General features: G+C 27.2%; 1 protein-coding gene across 2 annotated transcripts in view; it reads left to right on the top strand.

Annotated features, from left to right (window-relative positions):
• Nucleotides 1-377: 377 nt before the first annotated feature.
• LOC129984490 (abnormal spindle-like microcephaly-associated protein homolog) overlaps nt 378-21917 on the top strand; it is a 44942-nt gene continuing 23402 nt past the window's right edge. The window contains exons 1-13 of one of the 2 annotated variants that reach the window (XM_056094380.1): nt 378-463; nt 1880-2315; nt 4135-5227; nt 5309-5398; nt 8092-8235; nt 8313-8552; nt 10053-10120; nt 10196-10337; nt 10425-10555; nt 13727-13902; nt 16698-16834; nt 20033-20115; nt 20232-20456. In XM_056094380.1, the coding sequence (XP_055950355.1) occupies nt 1881-2315; nt 4135-5227; nt 5309-5398; nt 8092-8235; nt 8313-8552; nt 10053-10120; nt 10196-10337; nt 10425-10555; nt 13727-13902; nt 16698-16834; nt 20033-20115; nt 20232-20456 (2964 nt within the window). In that variant the 5' untranslated portion in view covers nt 378-463; nt 1880. The remainder of the gene's footprint in view (nt 464-1879; nt 2316-4134; nt 5228-5308; nt 5399-8091; nt 8236-8312; nt 8553-10052; nt 10121-10195; nt 10338-10424; nt 10556-13726; nt 13903-16697; nt 16835-20032; nt 20116-20231; nt 20457-21917) is intronic. The other variant, XM_056094381.1, reaches the window with a different exon arrangement.

The raw sequence follows: 21917 nt of genomic DNA on the forward strand, positions 1-21917 counted from the left end.
CCCATAGAAAAAAAGGCACGTGCAACGTAAATCCATTAAAATTATCTATTTACCCCATAAATAATCTTTTTATTATTTAATTAATTAAATTAGATCAAATATTGAAAAATATGTATAAATTAAATTAATTACCAAATTTCATGACGTTAGAGCTTTACTGCGCTCGTCTAAACTAGCTCAATTAAATTTTACTTTCCCTAAACTAACAAATTAAAGTATCTATTCCAAATTATGATGTGGAGGTGCTCGTGACCACTTTGTCACATCGCGGAACTCCGAAACATCACGACGTTGCCGTTGTACAATTTGCGAGCTCGCTGAAATTTAGGGAAAATATCTGGCAACTTTGCTGTGACAGTGCTAAATTCAAAATATGAAAACGGGTACTACTATATTCTGGTTGCTCATCATAGCGGACAAATAGTTTTGTGTGCGGGATGGATGTAAAAAGTAAATGATTCAAGTATGTGTATAAAATTTTCCTTTTTTTTTTTTTAACTATAAACTTTTGCTTAAATTTTTAAAGTATAAGGTATATTAATCGGATAAACGAAATTGTTGAAAATTAAACAATATAGTAACTCTGTTGGTAAACAATCTCAAGTGCAAGATTTGTTTTGAATATATTTTGATTTATTGAAAATTTTTGTGTTGATTTAATAATTGTGAGGATTTCTCAGTGAATACTTATCTAAAATTAAATTAGTGAATTCATATACTATTTTTGTATAACGTTAATGGAAATTGAGAAAAAAGTTTGTTTAAAATATTAGGCGTTGAATTTATACTAATTATCATTTTCAATATATTGATCGTCTGTCTACTTTATTTGAAAGCCTAATAAATGATTTTTGCAAACTATTTTTTTAAAAATGCTTTTAAATTATTGGCAGAAGTGCAAGCCATTGGCAAATATTGATTTATGAACATGATTTTAGGTAACAAATAATTTTTTTATGTCAAATGATACAGTATAATCCACAATATGTATTCATAATTTATATGATATTAATCAAGCAATTATTAAAAGAAATAAAGAATAACAAATTTTATTGTGGAATTTTATTTTATGCCTTTTGCTTTGGTTAGTAGATGTTTAGCCTTTTTATTGTTGTACATTATTGCTTTATATTTTGGGGCATAATAATATATACTAACATATATTTTAATAAATTTAAATTACCAACTTACTATTGCATTTTAACATCCCAACAACTAATTTTACAAAACAACATTAAAAAAATTCAAAACTTTAATTGTTAGCATATTTAGCTATTTAGAAAATGTATTGAAATGTAATCGAGCATGTCTCATTTCTCTCTCATTGATATTGTCCCGTTCCTCCCTGCAGAATTTTCTTTTAAAATGCATATCACATAAAGCATGATACATTTAAGCTTAATTTGACAGTTAGTTTGTAAACACTATATATTTGAGTTTATTATACATTTAAAATTTATTCATTTTACAAAATAATGGCTGAAAAAATCATTAAAAAAATAAGAATTTGTATTTACTTCTGAGGGCTATGAATGGCTATGACTTGAAAAAGATTAAGAAGCTTTATATTTTTATATACCTTCTTAACTGGGGCAAAAAATTAAAAGTGCTTGAATGTCAATGCTCTAAATGAAGTATGTCTGACTTTTGTAGTACTTTTTATTAACATGGCAGCTGAGTTATTTGCCAAATGCACTAAGCACAGCAGCTTTGATGATAATCAGGAAAAAATTCACAAATTGTACAATGCAAAATTTGTATACATAGTAAGCACATTTGCATGCATATTATTAACTGTTGTCATATAGCAACTAGCCTATTAATTTTAACAAACTGTCTTTTTTTTCTATTAATATTTTATTCTATTAATTTTTTTAAGAATGGATTTTTACAAGAATAGACATTCGCCCAAGCACAGATTTCGTCCTAAGCCACAGTGTTTTGTCATTAAAGCACAGTGTTCACCTGAAATTAAAGAAGAAGAGAGATATGTTTTGGAACTGAAGCCATTTGCTGTAGCTCCACATCTTGTATTTGACAAAGTTGAAATTGGTACATCAAAAACTTGCACACTATATCTACACAATCCTGCTGAATTTAAACAATTAGTTTGCATTGAGAAATTTCCTTTTGAAAAGGGATTTCAAATATGTGATGTTGAATTCTTGGTTCCTTCTTTGGAAGAAATCAGTATTGATATAACTTGGACTCCTGAGAAATCCATTTGTTGTCGGGAAACTGTTCTTTTCAAAACTTCTAGTTGTATAAGGTCTCAAGTTTTCTTCCATGGAACTTCTCATACTCCCAAGAAACAGGTATTAATATATGTATATTTATATAACTAGAAAGCGTTCTAAATTTATGTATGTATAACTATAGCATAAAAGTAGTATATTTCAAATTGGCAAAAGAAGAATTGTTTTAGCCAATGTATCTGTTTAAATTTTTGAAATATTTAATTATCTAAGTACTATTGATAAAACAATTATTGGAATCATAAACATCACTAAGCAAAGCTGTTAGCATATTTTCTTCCAATGGGTGTTGTCAACTTGTCTAATTGTAGCTGCTTTTGAACATAATCATTTAGTTTATAGTGTTATACAGAGCAAAATTTTTTAAGAATGGGATTTCATATGAATAGAAAGAATTTGCTTTCTTTTCACTTTGCATTCATCACAAATTTTCCAAGATTGAACGTCCAGTTATTTCATAATACAAATTAAGGTATTGATTCTAATAAATATTAATGTTTAGATCAATTTGAGATATGAAACTTTTATTCATTTTATTATTATTTAATTTAATATTTATTCGAAGAGTATATGTTTGTGTAATGTATATCTATTGGTAATTGTTTTTATTTTGAATATAATTTTAATGTCAAACACTTGAATCATGATTAAATAATTTAAGCGACTGTAATGTTAATAATTCTGAGTACTTTATATTAAAAATTTCAAAACAATTAAGCTTTTTTTTCTTTTAAAGTGTATTTGAATTTGATTGAGTATTGAAACTTGCCAATAAATGATCTATTAAGACTGCTTAGGGTTATGATTAAAGTAATAATGATAGTATATAATCTCTTAATTTGACTTCTGTGGTGAAAACATTTGTTGACATTTTGTTCTTTTAAATCACATAATATTATCATTTTTTTAATGAAAAAGTAGCTATAACTTTCAGATATAAAAGTAAAATTTCCTTCTTGTTGTATGAAACTTAACATTTCTCAATTATAATTTCCTTTTGTATCTGTTTACCTTGCCAATGCATCCTTGTCGGTTTGACTCTTTAGCATCTTCTTTCATTTGCCCCTTGTCACTATTAATAAGTAGCAGTAATATAGATACACAAATCTTGTATACAGCATTGCTCTTTGTGGCTTCTCTCTATATGTTTGTTTTTTTGCACATACAAATAATTTAAAATTCTCTTTGTACAACTTTTTGGAGTTGAAATTTTCTTTAATTGACTACCCAAGATATTTGAAATATTTGAAATTCTATTTCACAATACTCAAATTTAAAGCTTCAAAAATTTACATATGAATATTTTTAATAGCCTGTTACTTCATTTAAGATAATTATTTTTTGTTGTTATTAAAATATCTTTAAAGCTTTAATTTTTATAAATATATTACTATGTTTTCTTTAATGCCTGCAACAAGTTTTTATGGACTGTTCCTGTTCTAAAGGATTGATTAGTTGGATATAGAAATTTGGTGTTTTAAGATTTAGTTTTTGTTGATATCTATTCTCAACTTGTGCTCCTCTGCCTCATTTTATATACTTTCAGTTAATATAACTCAAATTTGCTAAGGTAGAATTTTGTAATTGATTTTCATTTTCTCATTGATGTACAAGAGTTATGATATTTTGTACATTTGCATGTTCTTGTTACCAATACAATATGTTAAAATTTCAGAATTTACTTATGAAGTAATTAATTAATAAATTTTACAAAGTAAATTTTCCCAGGATTCCATGTTATTTATGATAGTGAATTAGAAATTATAGATTAAAAAGTGGAAAATAACTAAACCATTTAAAAAAAAAATTGCTATTCTAATAAAATTTATTATAATGTTTTATTTCAATCCATTTATTTATAATTTATTTATATTTATAGAAAAGGAAAAAAATCAAGCAGATCACCCAAAAAAGTCCTAAAATAAGCAAGGTTTTGCCTAATGCAGGATTGCCTGTGACTTTTGAAGAAGACAGAAAAGAAAATGTGGATTTTGATTATCAAAAGGATACAGATTTTACAACTTTAGGCACACCAAATTTCTGTCACTCTCGTCAGATGCCTTTGCAGCCCTTAGATGAATTGACAGATTCTCCTATTCGCAGACAGACATATACAATCAATTCTATATTTAGGGCAAGCTGTGCTGGATCTGATATTGGAAACTTTTGCATGGCCATGAATCAAACAAAAGATAAAAACATTTTGCAGGAAAGATTTATTAAATCTGATCAGAATCATGTATCTAATGCCCATGCAGATTTTCAAAATAGTTTTATTGATCAGCCTTCTCTATTAGAGTATCCTCTAAAGGAAAGCAGAGATATCACTACTCTGAAAGAAAAGTTGTTGAAATGTGATGAAAGCCTTGAAATTTTCCCACCAGTGAATGAAAATCGTAAAACCTTTTTTCTATCCAGTGCAAATCAGGAAGTCGTTTGTCAAAATGGGAAAAATCAGAAAAGCACACAAATGGCTATTGTAAAACCAAATATACAAAAAGATTTAAATGCCAAACAACTTATTCAAGCAGAAAAGAATAAAGAAATCTTCAATGACAGTTTAGAAGGACCAACTTCAGATTTATGCAACAGAAGCATTAATGAAGTGGAATCATCTGTTCCTAATCTGGAACCACACCAAGATGAAATGCATATAAAGAAAAATGAGCCACAATTTTTTGCAAAGCATTCTAATTTTAATGCATCAAACAGTTTGCAAGAGCAGAAAATTAATTATTTAAGAAATTCAAGAGATTCAACATTTACTAAAAAGTCTCTTTCATCTGTTGCATTTGAAGTGCCAAATGCAGATTCCCCAAAATTATCTGAAACTACATTTAACTTGCCTCATCTTTATTCTTCAAAACAAAATAGAGTGACAAAGCCCAAGAGTTATCTAAATATACCGAAGAAACAAATAAGGAACTTAAACTTATCTAAAACTACTGTTGGAACTCCAAAAAATGTCAAAGGTATATTATTTTTTATATATGAATAATTTTTTATAAATTAAATATTGTTGTGTGATTTTTTTAAAATTCCATATTTTACAGGTGAAAGCTTTTCCAGTCTTTATATGAGTGATTGCAAGTCTTCAATGTCTTCACATCCTCGTTTGAATCAAATTAAGAATAAAACCATGGGTAAGTAACTTTGACTTACATATTCTGAGTGGAGAGGAAACTGATGTTAATATTATAGTTTAAAATATGTCAATCTATTTGAAAGATCTTAATTTGAAAAGGGTCATTATACATTTATACAACTACTAGGCAATTACTAAAAATATCCTATTATTATCATCCATAATAACCAAAGCAAAATGTTGAAAATTAGAGTAAGCTATAATAAGATACATTACAAAGAGTTGCATTTGCCCAAATTTTTTCAGCATCTGTTTATCATGCAATCATGAATTTAAAAGATTTGACCATTGTGGACAATTGTTGTTCTTCTATAAAAGATTTAATGTAAGAATTTGAAATTTTAAGTATGTTTTCCAAATATCATGTATATGATTTTACTCACGATTGTATTATTGAAAAAAAAATCAAAGAAAGGCAAAGCATACTTAGGGGCAATTAGATACTGTCGAAGTGTTGTTTGACAGCTATGGAAATCATTTATAATGAAAGAAGCATCTTTGTGGAAACTATGTTAAAAGTACCATAGATAGGACATCAGTTTGAAAGATTATATTTTGGACATATACATCATTCAACAATCTATTTTTAAAATACAGACAATCCTGTTGGTAAAAAGAAACCTATTCACCAAAGCTCAGCAGGTCTGAAAGAATTTCTTGCTGCCACAAGTTGTGTCAAATTCCTAAAATACATCAGTCATTTTATTTCAAAGAAGGGTTATAGATTAACAGACTTATTCAGTTTTGTAGTACCCATTTGCAATTGCAGATTACTAATGGTACTTCTATGATATGAGAATGTAGTTGTCTAAGGTCCAGGAAAGAGATTAATATCCGACATGTAGTGTCATAATTTGGACTAGCATTATGATCAGTGACTATATACTCCTACATGGGATTACAACTGGGACTTTGATTAGGCAATAATGACTGATAAAGTTCTATTTCATGTTCACTTTTTCTTTGGTGTTATTCAATCTTGTTTTGATGATCAAGAGGATATTCAACACCTCATATGACCAATATGTAATATGAATGTATCATGTGTCATTCAGTGTTTTAACCCCACTGAGTATGATTTAGATGTATTGGGGAAGTAATTTCCGATCAAAAATATTCTCCAATAAATAAGAATATTGATATATAATATACTTAAAGAGGAGAATTAAGATAAAAATTGAAAATTATTACATGTATTATTTTGTTAAGCAATCCTGAATCTAATTCTTGTATATTTGAAAGTATTTCCACAGTTGAAACATTAAATGTTTAAAATATTAAAATAGAAATTATGAAATTCTCACTTTTATTTATCAGAATATTATTAGTTTTGCACTTTCTATATTTAACCGTTTTGCATGTCTACAAAATAACATTTTTGTGATCACTAACTCTTGTAATTGGTGATCATAATGTGTTCTATTTCTAGAAGAAAAATGGGTATAATAATCCTCCTCACTTAGAAGTTGATAGGTAATAATAAGTGAACATAGTTCTGATATGTGAAAAATTGTAAGGATGTAAATGATAAATACTTAATATTTTTTAATATAATTTTTATTTCTATTTCTTCTTTGATTTCGTCAATAGTAGAATTTATAGAGTTATCTCAGAACGATTTTGAATGATTGATCTTCCAGAACAACATCAAGGGTATATTTTTGTTATCTTTCATTCATTAGTTTGATTTGGGACTTGGTTCCTTCTGATTTCTGATCTGCTGAGGGATTTGTGCATGAATTTGTTTCCTACTACTGAAAAATTGCCAATTTTTACAGGACAATGTTTGTAATCTATATTAGATTTCAGGCTGTTTTGATTTTATTTCATTAGATTTCTTTTTTTTTCTTATTACTATTCTTTATTGATAGTTATTGATGTAGAATTCTTCAATTCTGATCTTTTTAGGTAAGATGAATTTGGAAATTTCCAAAACTATTTAAGAATTGTTTATCTGGAAATCAATATCAAAAGTTCTTCAATAGCAATTTTCAGCTGTTGTACATCATTGGAGTTGTGAATGTATCTACATAAACATGCACTGCTATCGGAAAAGTTTGAATTTTTGTAATATCAGTTGCATTTATGTCTCCTATAAAGCTTTGGATGAATGGAGTAGATATTTGTAAAGAGTCAACTTTAGAATCTGATGGGGAATTTCTTTTTCTTCCAAAAAGGAAAGGTTCAATGATTTTTTGTCAGTTCAGAGATATTTATTCCTTTTGTTATTGTTTTGTACCTTTTTGACTTTTCATTATCGTTTATGATCATGAGAGCTACCTTCTAACTAGTCTTCTTCTTGTCACTTTTATTCATATCGATAGAGCAAATCAGAACATTCTGTTTGTATGAAATCTCAAAAGGGAATTTCTATGAAAATCTCATAAAAGGTAAGGTTAATCATGTTCTTGACTTGATGTAAATTTAAGAGCAGTTTATATAGCCGTTTTTAAGAAATTCAATAAAATGTATCAATTAAAGTGTCTGGATGTATTTGATTATATAAATTATATTCTGCATAATACATTTCCTTTCTTTCCCATTTAAAATTCCCTAAATATTTCTTATAAAAAGTAATTATGTTGAACTTTTGAAATAAGTACATATTAGATTTATCTAATATATTGCCAATTATTATTATCATTAAAAGTACATTTCCATTAATTTTAAAAATTCTTGTTTTAAATATAGAAAAAGTGACTCATTGGAATCCTTATGCTAGTTTCAATGCTTATTATGATGAGTACTGGAAGGAAAAACAAGAAGCTGCTTTCACAAATTGGTTGAATTTTATTTTAACACCCATTGATGATCTTGAAACAGATGATGTAAAAGGTATAGAATGCTCTTCATTATAAAAATGATGGAAAGTAATGCAATCCATTAAAAAATTATTCAATTTTCCCTTTTAGTGAATTCGGCAGCAATTTGGGTTGAAAGTATGAAGGATGCTGCTCCTTTAAGAGCACCGTCCAAAGAAGAGCTCTCATTTAAAACTTATACAGCTATTAAACAGCTTAACCAGCTGCGGAAAGCTGCTTGCAATTTATATCAATCAGAGGAGTTAAGTACAGTTATTAAGAAAATAGAACAGGCAGTAGACTCAAAGAAAATTCTTATCCGCAAAGATCGTGCTTTACATGCAGATCTTGGTAAGTTTTATAATTTTTATAAAAAATTTTTTCTAAGATTATTACCAAAACAGTTCTCAATCTACTAGGGTTTGATAATTGGTTCTTTGATTATTGTAACTTCAGTAATATCTGAAGAGGAGACAAAATATTTGGAAATATACAGCATTATATTAAGTTACATGAATTTCATTCTTTTGAGTGATTATAATTTTTTATTTTAATTTGAAAATATGTATCATGTTGATGTTCTTCAAAAATATTCATTACTATGTCACATACAAAAATTTATATTCTTCAGAACCTCCCTCTCCCCCTCTGCAACCATATGCTTGTAGTATCAATATACTCTATTAGTAAAATGCTTATTTTAATTAAATCCTCAAATTTTAAATATTCATACAAATTAATTTTACATTGATTTGCCAACAATAATAGCAACCTAAAAGACTTAATTTGAGATATTCAGTAACCAAGCCCATTTTGTATTTAAAAGGAATAAGCTTTGACGAGCTCAAATGTATATTTTATTTATATTAATTCATGCATATTTTAAGTAAATAAATTTCTTGCTTATATTACATTTCAGTATTGGATAATTGCCATTTCAATAATACAAATTCATTTTGAATGTATTATAAAACAGAAAGTTAATAGTTGAAGGATTTTATATTGTTTATTCAGTTCAGGATAGATAAACTGGATCTTGCATCAAAACGCACAACCAACCAATCTTCAATTGTCACTGTAAAATTTTTATTTCCTTATCTGTTTTGTGTTAATGATGTGAAAATTATTAATTTCAAGTTCTATATTATGTCAACTTTCCACCTGTGAATGACTTATCATGTATTATTTTCCTGATAGTTTTCAAAATTCTGATGAATTTTTACTTATTATAAAATATTTCAATTGAGAGATTATTTACCATTGAATATTTTTGCAAAAGCAAATGCACTATATGAAACTTCATTAATAGGATAGATATAATTCTTAAAAAAGAACTAGAAACATATTTGCATATAAATTTTGTGATATGAGTTAAATGAAACAATATGAGAATTAAAATTCTTCCTTAAAAAAAATCTATTCATCCATTTACTATCATCAGGTTTTTCTTAAGAATGTAGATTTATATTTCAGAAAAATTTCCATATTTAAATTTCATTTCATGTAATGATCTTACTTAAAAATCAGAAGCAGTAATAAAAAATAATTCAAATTAAAAGGAAAATTTTTTTTTTACAAGAAATGAATTCAATTTTGAATATAGGGGGGGGGGGATGTAGAATCCCCCCCACATGGCCCAAAGCATTTAACATTTTACTTCTCTGCAATTCAGATTAAATGCATCTATTAAATAGTGCCAGTAGGTTTTTAGCAAGGTTATATATTCATTCTAAGTGTTTGTACGCTTTTACATGTTGCATTGAAATATCTTTATCAACTTCAGTATATCAGCAAAAATGTTTATTTAATATTAAATAAAATATTTGATTTGTCTGATAAATACTTTTACAGGTATAAAGAAAGATCTCTTGGAAATGCTCTTATCCTATAATCCCTTGTGGCTTCGAATTGGCCTTGAGGTATTTTTTAAATAATTTTGAAATTTTTTTTCTACATATATGATTATAAAATCTAATTTTCTCTTATTTTAACAGACCATATATGGGGAGATGATATGTCTTCAGAGTAATAGTGATATTCTTGGTCTATCCCGCTTTATCATTAAAAAATTCTTGTCCAATCCTGACATCAATGCTAAATTTGCTTATTCTTCAGTTATTAACTATTATAAACCAGGTAAATTTTAATCAATTTTGGAATCACTTTATATAAATTATGAAGATTTTAAGTTTGCTTATTTATATACATTTATAATTTGCTTAGGATATGAGGATTGTTTGAAACGTTTTATTCTGAAGAAATTTTTATTACTTGTCTACTTCTTGGATGTTGCCAAAAGAATTCGCTTGATTAATCATAATCCATGTTTGTTCTGTAAGCATGCAAAATATAAGGTAAGGTTATTTATCTTTTTGTGAAGATTAATGCAGGAGGCTAAAAATATACTAATGAAAAATGTTTGAAATTTATCAATAATCAAATTATAATTATTTAATTTATTCTTACAAGAAATTATTAATAGAAGTAAAGGATTTAAAATGACACACTTCCATGTATTTTATTGAATGTTGCCACCAATTTCAAAAGCTGCCAGCTATTATAAATTTATAAAAGGTTAAATTAGTATATGCTTGAATTTACTCATGCCTTTGTTTACATTTCCTTAATGTTTTTATTTAACTGGAACATTTTCTTACTTTCTTCTTCCTTTTAAAATTAATTGAGTTATGCATCTTGATAAACTGATAAGTTGTCATGATTTTTGAAATAAAGGATTTTTTTTGTCTTTCCCTTCTTTCAATTTTTTTATTATTTTAAAATGTTATTATTTACTCATTTTAGAAATGATCTAGGTGGAAAACATTAGAACTGAGAAATACTTTGTTTGATGATGTAACTGTCAATTTTAGACTTTTTTCTTTCATTTCTGTAGTAAAATAAATGATAAAAGTTTTTAATAAAAATTTTACTATTTTAAATTTTTAATCATCATTAAATTCTAATATTAATTCCATATTTAATTAGTAACACCACTTAGCATAATTTTACAATAAAAATCTTCTCTAAACATAAGAATTCAATTTACACATTTAAAAAAATCAAAAATAAATTATGGAAAGATAAAACTAAGTAAAATCCCATGTAAACTGCAGAACTGTGTAATTATAAAACAGGACAGTTTGAAGTGATGATAAAAATCTCACCATTTAGTTGAGATAAAATGAAATTCATGTGGAGAAGAATAGGAAAAGATTTTCATTATGATTGCTGTTGAATACTGTTGCTGTTGCTTAATGTTAAATACCCAGTTAATGTTTTGATTTGAGATTATATAACAAGAGACATGGGCAGATTTTGTGTGATTAATGGGATTAAAAATGCTCCAAAATACATTAATGCAATACTCATTCCTAACTGCTGCTTTCTGCATGTGATCTTGTCCCAGATAATAAAGAGTTTATATTTCAACAGAATTCAGCTTCATGTCATGTTGCCACTGTATGTAAAAACTGATTTTATGTCAATTATATTTCGTCCCTAAAGTAGCCTGGGAATAGTCCAAATGCTACAGCCTTAAATCAATTGAAAATCTATGAAGCCAGCTAAAGAAACGTTACACAGAAGCAATTCAGCAGTAAAATGTAATTTATTAAAGCAATTATTCAATCATGGTGTAACATTATAACGGCTGGGAAAATAAAATCACTGTACTCCATGGAAGAGAGTTGCAAGGCCATAATTGATGCTAAAGTTACTCAATTAAATATTAATTGCCATAGTTGAACATTTTTTCATATATATTCTTCTTTTCTGTAACTGTTATTCCAATACAATTATCCATTTGAAAATTATTCTATAAACTTCTTGATTAAATTATCATGAGAATGATATTTAGTGGAACCTCACTTAATTAGCATGATTGCTCCAGAATCTTACTCATAATGTGAAACATTCGTTAATTGAAATGATTTTTTCCATTCGATCAGTGGAAAATAGGATGTAGTCCATTCTAAAAAATACTCTAACAAATTTAAAATTATGTACTTTATTATTTATAATAACCTTTTTACAAAAAAATTGTCAAAAAATTTATTTTTGCTTACACTTCACAATCTGCAAAAACTGAGATATGGCATTATCATTTCATCATAAAATAAACTTATAGTGGACATATTCTTCTGTGCATTGTTCTTCTCATGATATGATGCAGCAGTTTCCCATGGTTTAATCTCTTCCTTATTTCACAGGAAAGTTGATATATACAAGCATATATATATATATATATAGCACATGTTTTTAGAATACTTCTCCCTCAAATTGCAATGTGAAACCAGGAAAGGTGTCTCTCATTTTTTAATGCTTTAGTTAAATATACATTTTGAAGGCCCATTTTTCAGTTGGGGGGAAAAAAAACTCTCATTAACAAACAATTTTTAACATAGATTGATAGTTGAGATGCAGGCACTATTCTCCATGTGAAGTTAGGATGTTCTTTGTCATTTGTTTTGCCAAATATCATTTGTTATGGGAGCCATTCTTTTACATTTTATTTTACTCACAATGCAAATCACTTATTATGAAAGGTGTTCATTAAGAGGTTTGACTATATAACTTTAAGACATTTTTCTGAATAAAACTGATATGAACTATCAAACCAAAAATGCACCCTTTCAAACTGGTTTCCATAATTTTGGCCACTACTATAAAGGATGTGGTGATTTTTCTTATTACCACTAATTGTAAAGTAATAAGTAACTTTAGATGTGTAATGAAAATGCTTTAGTAAAAATTTTCATATCTTGTAAAAGAAAAGATTTTAAAAAATTTCACTTTGAACTTTGTGAAAAATATTTAGCAATTATTTAAATTATTATTAAAAATATTTAGCAATTCATGGTATTCTATTTTGATATTTGTATAAAAATTTGATACTTTTGCCCAACTTAGTGAATTTCATTGTAACACGTAATTTAATAATTAAAATTATTACACCCTATATGCATTCCATCTATTTTATTCCATTAGTCCTCTAGAAGATGAAGAGAAACTAGCATCACTGATGTGTTGTGGTTACTATAAAAGCTATTTCATAATTTAGTGATTTTATTTTTACCAAATAAAGTAACTCAACATGTTGGCAGAGCAGTTTATAGTAGACAGACCATTTAAATTACATTGAAAACATTATTTTTACAAGAAAACTCATTTTCGTTAAAAACTTGAATGATCACTGAAATAACATCCTAACTCTTCACCCACAGGCACAGCTCTTTTTGTCTCAGTGGATTTATAGAAAGGCCTATAATAATTTATTTTTGCTATTTTACAAAGGATTGCACTGTAGCTCTAAATGGAAATTAAAGACCAATTGCTCAGTGACAAATAAAACGCTTTTATAATGGATCGCATCTCAAAAGCATTTGGAAAGTTATCATATCTGCACTAAATACGATCTTGATATACATAAAATTAACTGATATATTTGCATAAAATTTAGTTGTAATAACCAATTATGTGGTATGGGCGTTTGTTGATATTTTTAATTTTCTCATTTCAATTTTTAGAATAGTCGAAGCTTGCTGTTGACCTTTTCTAGAGAATATCTGAGTGGAGAAGGAGATCTCACAAAACATCTTCGATATTTAGGTTGTGTTGTGCAACATGAACAGGTGCCTCTAGAAGAATTTGATTATGCAGTGCGAAATATAGCTGTGGATCTCCGATGTGGATTGAGACTAGGGTAAACATTTTTGTAATAGCTTTTTTAAAACTCATTTTATTACTGAGTTGAAAAATTCTAATGTTTATTGTTTGCATATTTGCATTTTTTTAAAAGCAGTTTTTTAAAAGTAATTTTATTAATAGATATTATAATGCGATTATTTAGCCAACATTTTAAAATTGTTTCAAATTTTCTTTTTGCTTGCACATTTACTTAGTGTTCTAGATTTATCTAATACTTGTTGTAAAAATCTATTTTCTATGGAATTGTGAGAAATTATGCATAAATAGTTAAACTTTTTATTTTTATTTAGAAAGCAAAATTATTTGGTTTCTTTACGTATGCTTGAATTGTGATCTCTTAAAGATCACTCCTAATTGATAATATTAACAGATTTATAGTTATTAAGAATTATTTTATTATAGAATTGTTTAACAGGCTGTTTTCATAATATAATAAGGCTTTTTGGGATTTAAGAAGTTTGAACTGAAATTTTTGGGGAACATATTGAAGAGCAAATTGCTTTGGTCCTTCATCCATCAAGGTTACCATACCACTAGGAGAATTTGGAAAATCAGAAAAACTCTGGGAATTTGAAAATACTCTTTAAAAAAGTTAAAAAACTGCCAAATGCTGCAAAGTTTATACATTTTTATTAAAATCTGGAAAATACTGGGAATTTTAAATTTCTTTGTTATTTATTTTTTTATTTTCCTATCTAAAAAATCTTTTTTATTTTCCTATCTAAAGATTGTAAGAATAAAGCTCATAGTCATTGTTTCTTAAAACGAAACAATACCAACAAACCGCGATTGTGTAATGTAAAATTTCACACTTTTTCTACTCTTTTCTGCTTTTTTTCTGTATAAATCAGTCCAATTTCGATTTGTGAGACAGTTTATTTTCCATAAGATTCCAGAATTGAACTTATGAGCATGTGTGAGACTTCTGCAACTGTGTCAAAGATTAGAATACATTTCTCTGGTGGGAATAGCAACTTTCAATCTGTGGTTAGTCACTCACATGTGAGTTTATTGAAGGGTTTGTTTGTCATTTCAGATATTGTGAGCTTATTCAGAGTAGATCACAGGATTTTTTAAAACAATGATATGCTCAAAATCTGTATCTAATATAAACTGGACAGATAAAAAAATATCAATCCTAATTTTGCTGAAAGGGTTCAAGAAGACCAGCAAAATGTATTTGTTACATGCTGTTCGCTTTGTAAGATAATAATAAGCCTAAGTAATATGGGAAAGCAAGAACTTTTATGGGCACATGCATGTCAGTTCAATAAAGTCATAATTAATATAAGACTTTGTATCTGAAGGAATGAAAGAGAAGGTGTTATGTCAAGTTCAAAAACGTCAAACTTAATATACAAAAATAAACTGATTTTGAATGTTTTATTTCAAGAACAATTATTTAAAGCTGAATTTTTTTATGAGCATTGAAACATGTTGCATCACATTCGTCCTTTAATGCATTCAATGATAATTTAGAAATATTTTCACATATGTTTATTGAAAATAAAATAACCAAAAATATGTATGATAGGCCATACAAAAATGGCATATATTATTTGTTAAGGATTAAGTCCATGAAACTAATAGCTGAAAAATCTGCAGAAATCGATGCCTAAATATATGAATTGGCAAGAATAAATAAATAATTTTGCTTTGTAAATTTTTTTGTTGAGTAATCATTAAATGATTTGTATCATAATAACAAAAATGTTTTGTGTTTTATTTCACCTGAGGCCTTAATTTTGTGTAATAAAGAGCATGAGAGTTAATATATCACTCCCCCTTAATACATAAATTTTGTCTTGCTGAATTCTAAATAATAAATAAAGAACTTTTTTTTAATGTAAATATCGAAATTCTTTTAATATGCTATTATTTCAAATAATGTTAAATTGTTTCCTTTCCTTACTTTTTCCACTCTTTTAAAATCATATTGCATTATAACTAGCACATGAGTGCTGTTTATGCATTTCCCTGTATTTTGAATACATGTACAGGGGAAAAAAAAACAGAGAAGACACAGGGAATTTTTTTTCATGATTTGATTTGGTAACCCTGAATGATCACCCTAGTATAAAAATGCTGCTCATCAAATAGCATATAGAGAAATTTTAATTTAATAATTTTAAAGAAAACTATTCATAGGAGTTATGATAGATAAGTACTTTGAATATCTTTTTAAATTTAACTTTTATTATTTTTAGGGAATCTTGTTAGTCTCCATACTTGCAGACAGAAGAAAAAAAAAACATTATTTTTTGTAATTATTTGAAAAAGATTGCAGATTTGAAATTATATCATTGTTTTAAATTGTATTCATTTTTACAAAGTATCTGGAAAAAATATATACTATTATAACCATTACATGGAGATTTAATAATTTGCACCTGAAGTTCACTTCTCAATTAATATAAAGTAGAGGCAATGTTTGATATTTTGGCTGTTCATTGATAGCTGGAATTGCTACTCTTCCTTCATTCTAGCATGTGTTCACCGAAATTCCAACATGGTAAATCTTATTAGCTCTATAATTGAAATTAATTCAACTATTCAAATCTATGGTAATTAATATTTTGTTTAATTTGCTATAAAAATGTCATATTTTCTTCATTTATGTAATGACCATTCAAAATATATCTACAATTTGTTACAAAAATTTGGAATTACAATTCTGTATTTCAATTGAATATCTAAGAAAAAAAAGCTAGTAGTTGTTATTTTGGAACACTTTTATTTGTTACTTAAATTTAGAATACAAATGATTTAATAATAATCTCTCTACTATAGGCGAGTTGTTGAAATTCTTTTGCAAGATTGGTCAATTTTCAAATCATTGAGAGCTAACACTCTAAATAGATTGGCAAAAATACATAACAATGAAGTCATATTTAAAGCTTTGGAAAAGGCATCTATTCAGATTGAAGGTAAATACAAATTTATGTTTATTATGAATATTTTACATTCTTTCATTTTTCTTTGGGCATTTCTCTTAAAGTTTCTTTTAAATGAAGATATACATGACTAATTTATTTATGAAAGATACAGCAAGTCTTTGATCATAAGTTTAAAATGTTCATTTTTCAGGTTCCAATAATAGTGTATGGGAATGTATATTGAATTAAATTTTGTTTAGAATTTTTAAAGATTTGAATCATAGTCTAATGTTGATGCAAAAATTTTATATAAAATGACCTAGAATTCCATAATTAGGTTTGGAGGGGAAGTGTGTGGTTTTGTTGGTATCAAATTAGACTGAAAGTATCAAAACACATTTTTTTATTCTTCTCAAACACAACTAACTATTTACAGCTGTTGCCAACTGCACAACAGAAATATTTGATATAATCTCGTTTCCTACAGGAGGTAAAGATCATTGTTAGAAATCATAATAGCATAGGAAAATATAGTCAGAAACCCAAACCTTGCATAATAAAGAGCTACGTCTATAAAGACACATTATGGAAAGTAATACAAAGTGTTTTATCAAAAAAAAAAAAAAAAAAAAAGGAGGCAATGAAATTTTATACATTGGCATTGATGCATATTTGACAACTATATTGCATTGAATGCTAAATATTCTCAAAGATACTGAGCATTTTGCATAATGTAGCTATAATGATGGCAATTCATGCTGCTGTAAACGTATCAGAATTTATTAACATTTGTAAACAGTGACCTTTTAGACAAACTAGATGGATAAAAAACAAGAGGAAATAAAGTAGGTGATCTAGGGGAAGTGTGGAGGTCATTATGCCTGTTCCATCTATACTGAATTGACCGGCCCAAGCAAGTCGCATACGAAAACTGTGTAATGAGATTGAGCCCCATTGATATTGGGAAATATCTTGGATTTGACTGTAAAGGTAACATGTTTAGACAGATTCTGATGCGTATCAGGAAACATTTGGTGATATGATATACATCTCATTAAAAATCTTTTCTGATATAAATATACTGAAGTGTGTCTGTTTCTATTTGCTAAGCTATGCACAAAATGAATATTAGTCATCTCTTCATTCATGAAATGACTGTGTTGACATCTATATTTAGGAATTTGCATATGCCTTGGATGTAGTGCCACCTATTTTGACCTATGTTTTCTTATGTGTTAATTCCTGTCAATATTTTCTACTACTCTCCAAGTATATATATCGAGACAGCTTGTATAATTTATTTGGTGAATTTTTTTTCTGATATTTTCACATATGTCTCAAACTGTGTTAATTTCGGTTTAACAATATATTTAGATGAGCAGGTACATCATTTCATTAGAACTAATTTGTTCTTATTTCATGAAAAGACAATTTCATATAACATTTCTTCTATAGAAAAATGTTTGGAATTGAATTTATACAAGCCAGTGTTAATGCTTTAGAATTTCAAATAAACATATATTTGAATGGTGAAAAGCATATATTTAGAAAAATAAATAATTTCAAGAATGTATAATATTATGCAAAACTTCTACAAACATATAAACAAAATAAATTAATGACAAATAAACAAATAATAAATCCGAGGAACAATTAATAACAAATGAATTAGATATAAAGTGAAAATTGTGGTCAAATGCTTATTTTCAAAGTAGTTTTTATCTTCATAAATTTTGGTAAATTATTTTTATTTAAAACTATCCACCTTTTAGTGAATATTTGTTGTTACCTTGATTTTCACGTCAAATTGTGACAGATATAAGGCTCATATTATTAACTTTACACCTTGTATGCTTATTGTGTAGATGGATTTTCCTGTTGGAGTTGAATTATATCATAGTACCATTAAAAACATAAATATCTAAATCTATTTCAGAATGATCATTGCCTTTTGTGTTAATGCTATTTCATTTTCTCATTCCTCATCTACAGTTATTTAGTAGAATCCTTGTTTCTTAGCTTTCAACAATTGAAGAAAATCGCTTGTTTCTTTTAATCACAATATTTGATGAAACAATGAAACTAATTTGAGTTTCATTCCAACAATGAAATTAACTGTTGAAAATTATACAAAAAATATTTTTTTAATTGTTAGTTGCATGGAATTATATTGGTATCTCTAAAAAAATATTTTTAAAAAATTAAATTGTTGGTAAAAGTCGGGTTTATGCAGTAATATCTCTTTCTAAAAAGCACTCAAATCTCGGTTTTTAATTAATTTCTAAAAATTTGATTGTATTTTTATCTTCTAAGCTATACTTGTGCCAAATTTAATACCTGTAGTGGCAGGTTTCTAACTGGACAATTGTCTAGAATTATTGAGTTGAGAAAGACTGCTGGCAAACTTAAATATTCAAAGTTTTAAAATAAATATTAGCTTAGGTGTCAAATAAATAAAATGACAGAAAAACAACAACCTATGTACAAAATAGATTTTGTGAAATCATGAATCAAAATTAACACACATATACAAAAATTTATTAAAATAAAAAATTAACGTAACAAGATGCCGAATAATAATAATAATAAAACAAGTTGATTAAGTTAAAATACTAGTACATTAAATTAAATTGAACAATTTATTGAAAAAGAAGCCTTATAATGTATACTACTTACCATAAAATGCTTAATTCTGCCAATACCTCTAGTTCAAATGATCTGTCTTTTACAGTGTCAACACATACATATTCTCCTTTATTTTTAGCTTAATTTATGCACACACACACATACACGTATTAATAACTGTGCTTGGTATATCTAAACTCATGTGTATTTAATATATTTTGAGCATGTCATACTTTTTTAGTTAGAAGAGAATTTATTACTTAAAAAATTTTAAATTTATTATTTTTTAGATTTTTCATATTGAAATTAACTTTCAGTATTTATAGGTGTTCTGAATTGAGGTATTTATTGATTATAAAATGTCTATTTAAATTATCAGTGTGCAGTAAAATTATATATTTTAAATATTTTTTTTATACCTGTCAGCGTTTACAGGGATGTGACTTTTGAATAACTACTTTCAAATAATTTGTTCTTCTGCTGAAAATAAAAGTAGCACAACTTGTAGATATATAAACTGTTATTGAAATTAGAATTAGTCCTCACTATAAGTGATTCATATTTCATCTTTCATAGCTTTTGCATTAATGAAATGAATGTGGGTAATATCTTTTCTCCCTTTAGATAATATCGATCCTCGAGATATTGTAGATGGCAATCGTGAGAAAACTTTGAGCTTACTGTGGCAAATTATATTCAAAACACAGGTATTTATATATACATATTTAACATCAATTCAATTTTTAATGAAAGTGTAGTATTTTTAAATATCAAATTATTTTTTTTATATAAATACTTCTAATCCATGTTTGTATTTATATAGATATCAAAATGTCTCAATCTGGAAGTGCTGAAGAAAGAAAACTCTTATTTGAAACGCAGCTTACAATTAAAAGCAGATGTTGCTACATTTAATGCTTTACAGAACCTTGATGAGACTGGAAGTTTTGAGGTGGAATTCTTAAATTCCAAACTTTATAAAGAAAATGAAGTGATCCAGCAGTTATTTCAATGGTGTCAGAATGTGTGTGCTCATTATGGAGTAAAGGTAGGTCTTTCTCTTTTGCATGATATATATACCGAAAATCATATTTCTGATAGTACACTTCATATCAAAATTGGCACGCCACTGGGAGAACAGGGGAAACTGGGGGGAAAAAAAGAAATTTAAAAATCGTCTTTAAAAACTGAGAAAATGTAGAGAAATTTGAAAATAAAAACAGAGAAAATACAGAGAATTTTAAGTTCCTTAATTATTTTTCTCATCCAAATTATGCTGATCTCCAAAGGATTGCAAGAGGAAAAAATCGTAGTCATAGCTTTCATAAACAAAATAATACCATTCACAATTGTGTAAGTGGAGGCTCACTATTTTCTTTCTCCACTTTTTTTCTATATAGATCATTCCAGTTTCAATTAGCAAGACAGCTGCTCTTTTTCCATGAGATTCCCAAATAGAATAGATTAAATTTAATAGAAATAGCGCTAAAGAATAGAATGAATTTCTCTTGCGGGATTAGCGACGTTCAATCTGCAGAAGCAGTGTAGGGTTGTTTAGTCTACCATTGAGTTTATTGAATGTTTTGTTTATTCTTTGAGAAACTGAGCTTATTCAAAGTAAATTGAAGAATATTTTTAAATCAATGAGCTGCTCAAAATCTGTATATAATACAAATTGTATGGATTAAAAAATCAATCCTGACTTTGCTGGATGGGTTCAAAAACTTCCATAAAATCAATTTGCTTGATTTGTAAGGAGATAATAAGCCTAAATAATATGGGAAAACAGGCACTTACTAGTCATGCCAAAAGAGAAAAGCATACAAGATTGTGTGCCAGTTCAAAAGAGTCATTATTGATTTTGGACTCAATATATAAAAGAAATTTGGGAAAAGATGACAAATCAAATCTGAGGATGTTAAATTTAATGACCAAAAATAAACTGATTTTGAACTTTTTAATTCAAGGAATATCATTTAAAGCTGAATTTTTATGGGCATTAAAATTTGTTGTATCTCATTTGCCCTTTAATGCATTCGATGATATATTGAAAATATTTCCATGTATGTTCACTGAAAATGAAATAACTAAAAAATGTACCTTAGGCCATACAAAAATGTTGTACCTTATTTGTTAAGGAAGAGCTCTATGAAACTGATGGCTGAAAAATCTGCGGGAGTTGCAGAAATTCACGCCCAAATATTTGAATTGGCAAAAATGAATAAATAAAAAAAAAGTAATATTTTTTGTTAAGTGATTATAAATTATTTGTATCATGATAACAATTTTTTTGTTTTATTTTACCTCAGTCCATAATTATGTGTGACATACAATTAAAGAGCATGAGAGGAGAGATTATATATCCCTCCACCCTCCTTAATATATAAATTTTATCTTGCTAAATTCTAGGTAATAAATAAAGATAATTTTTTTTTTCTATATGTAAATATAGAAAACCTTTTTGTAATATGCTCTTTTTTTTTAATAATATGCTTCCTTCCCTTGCTTT

This window comes from Argiope bruennichi, chromosome 9, assembly GCF_947563725.1.
Source record: "Argiope bruennichi chromosome 9, qqArgBrue1.1, whole genome shotgun sequence".
NCBI lineage: Eukaryota > Metazoa > Arthropoda > Arachnida > Araneae > Araneidae > Argiope > Argiope bruennichi.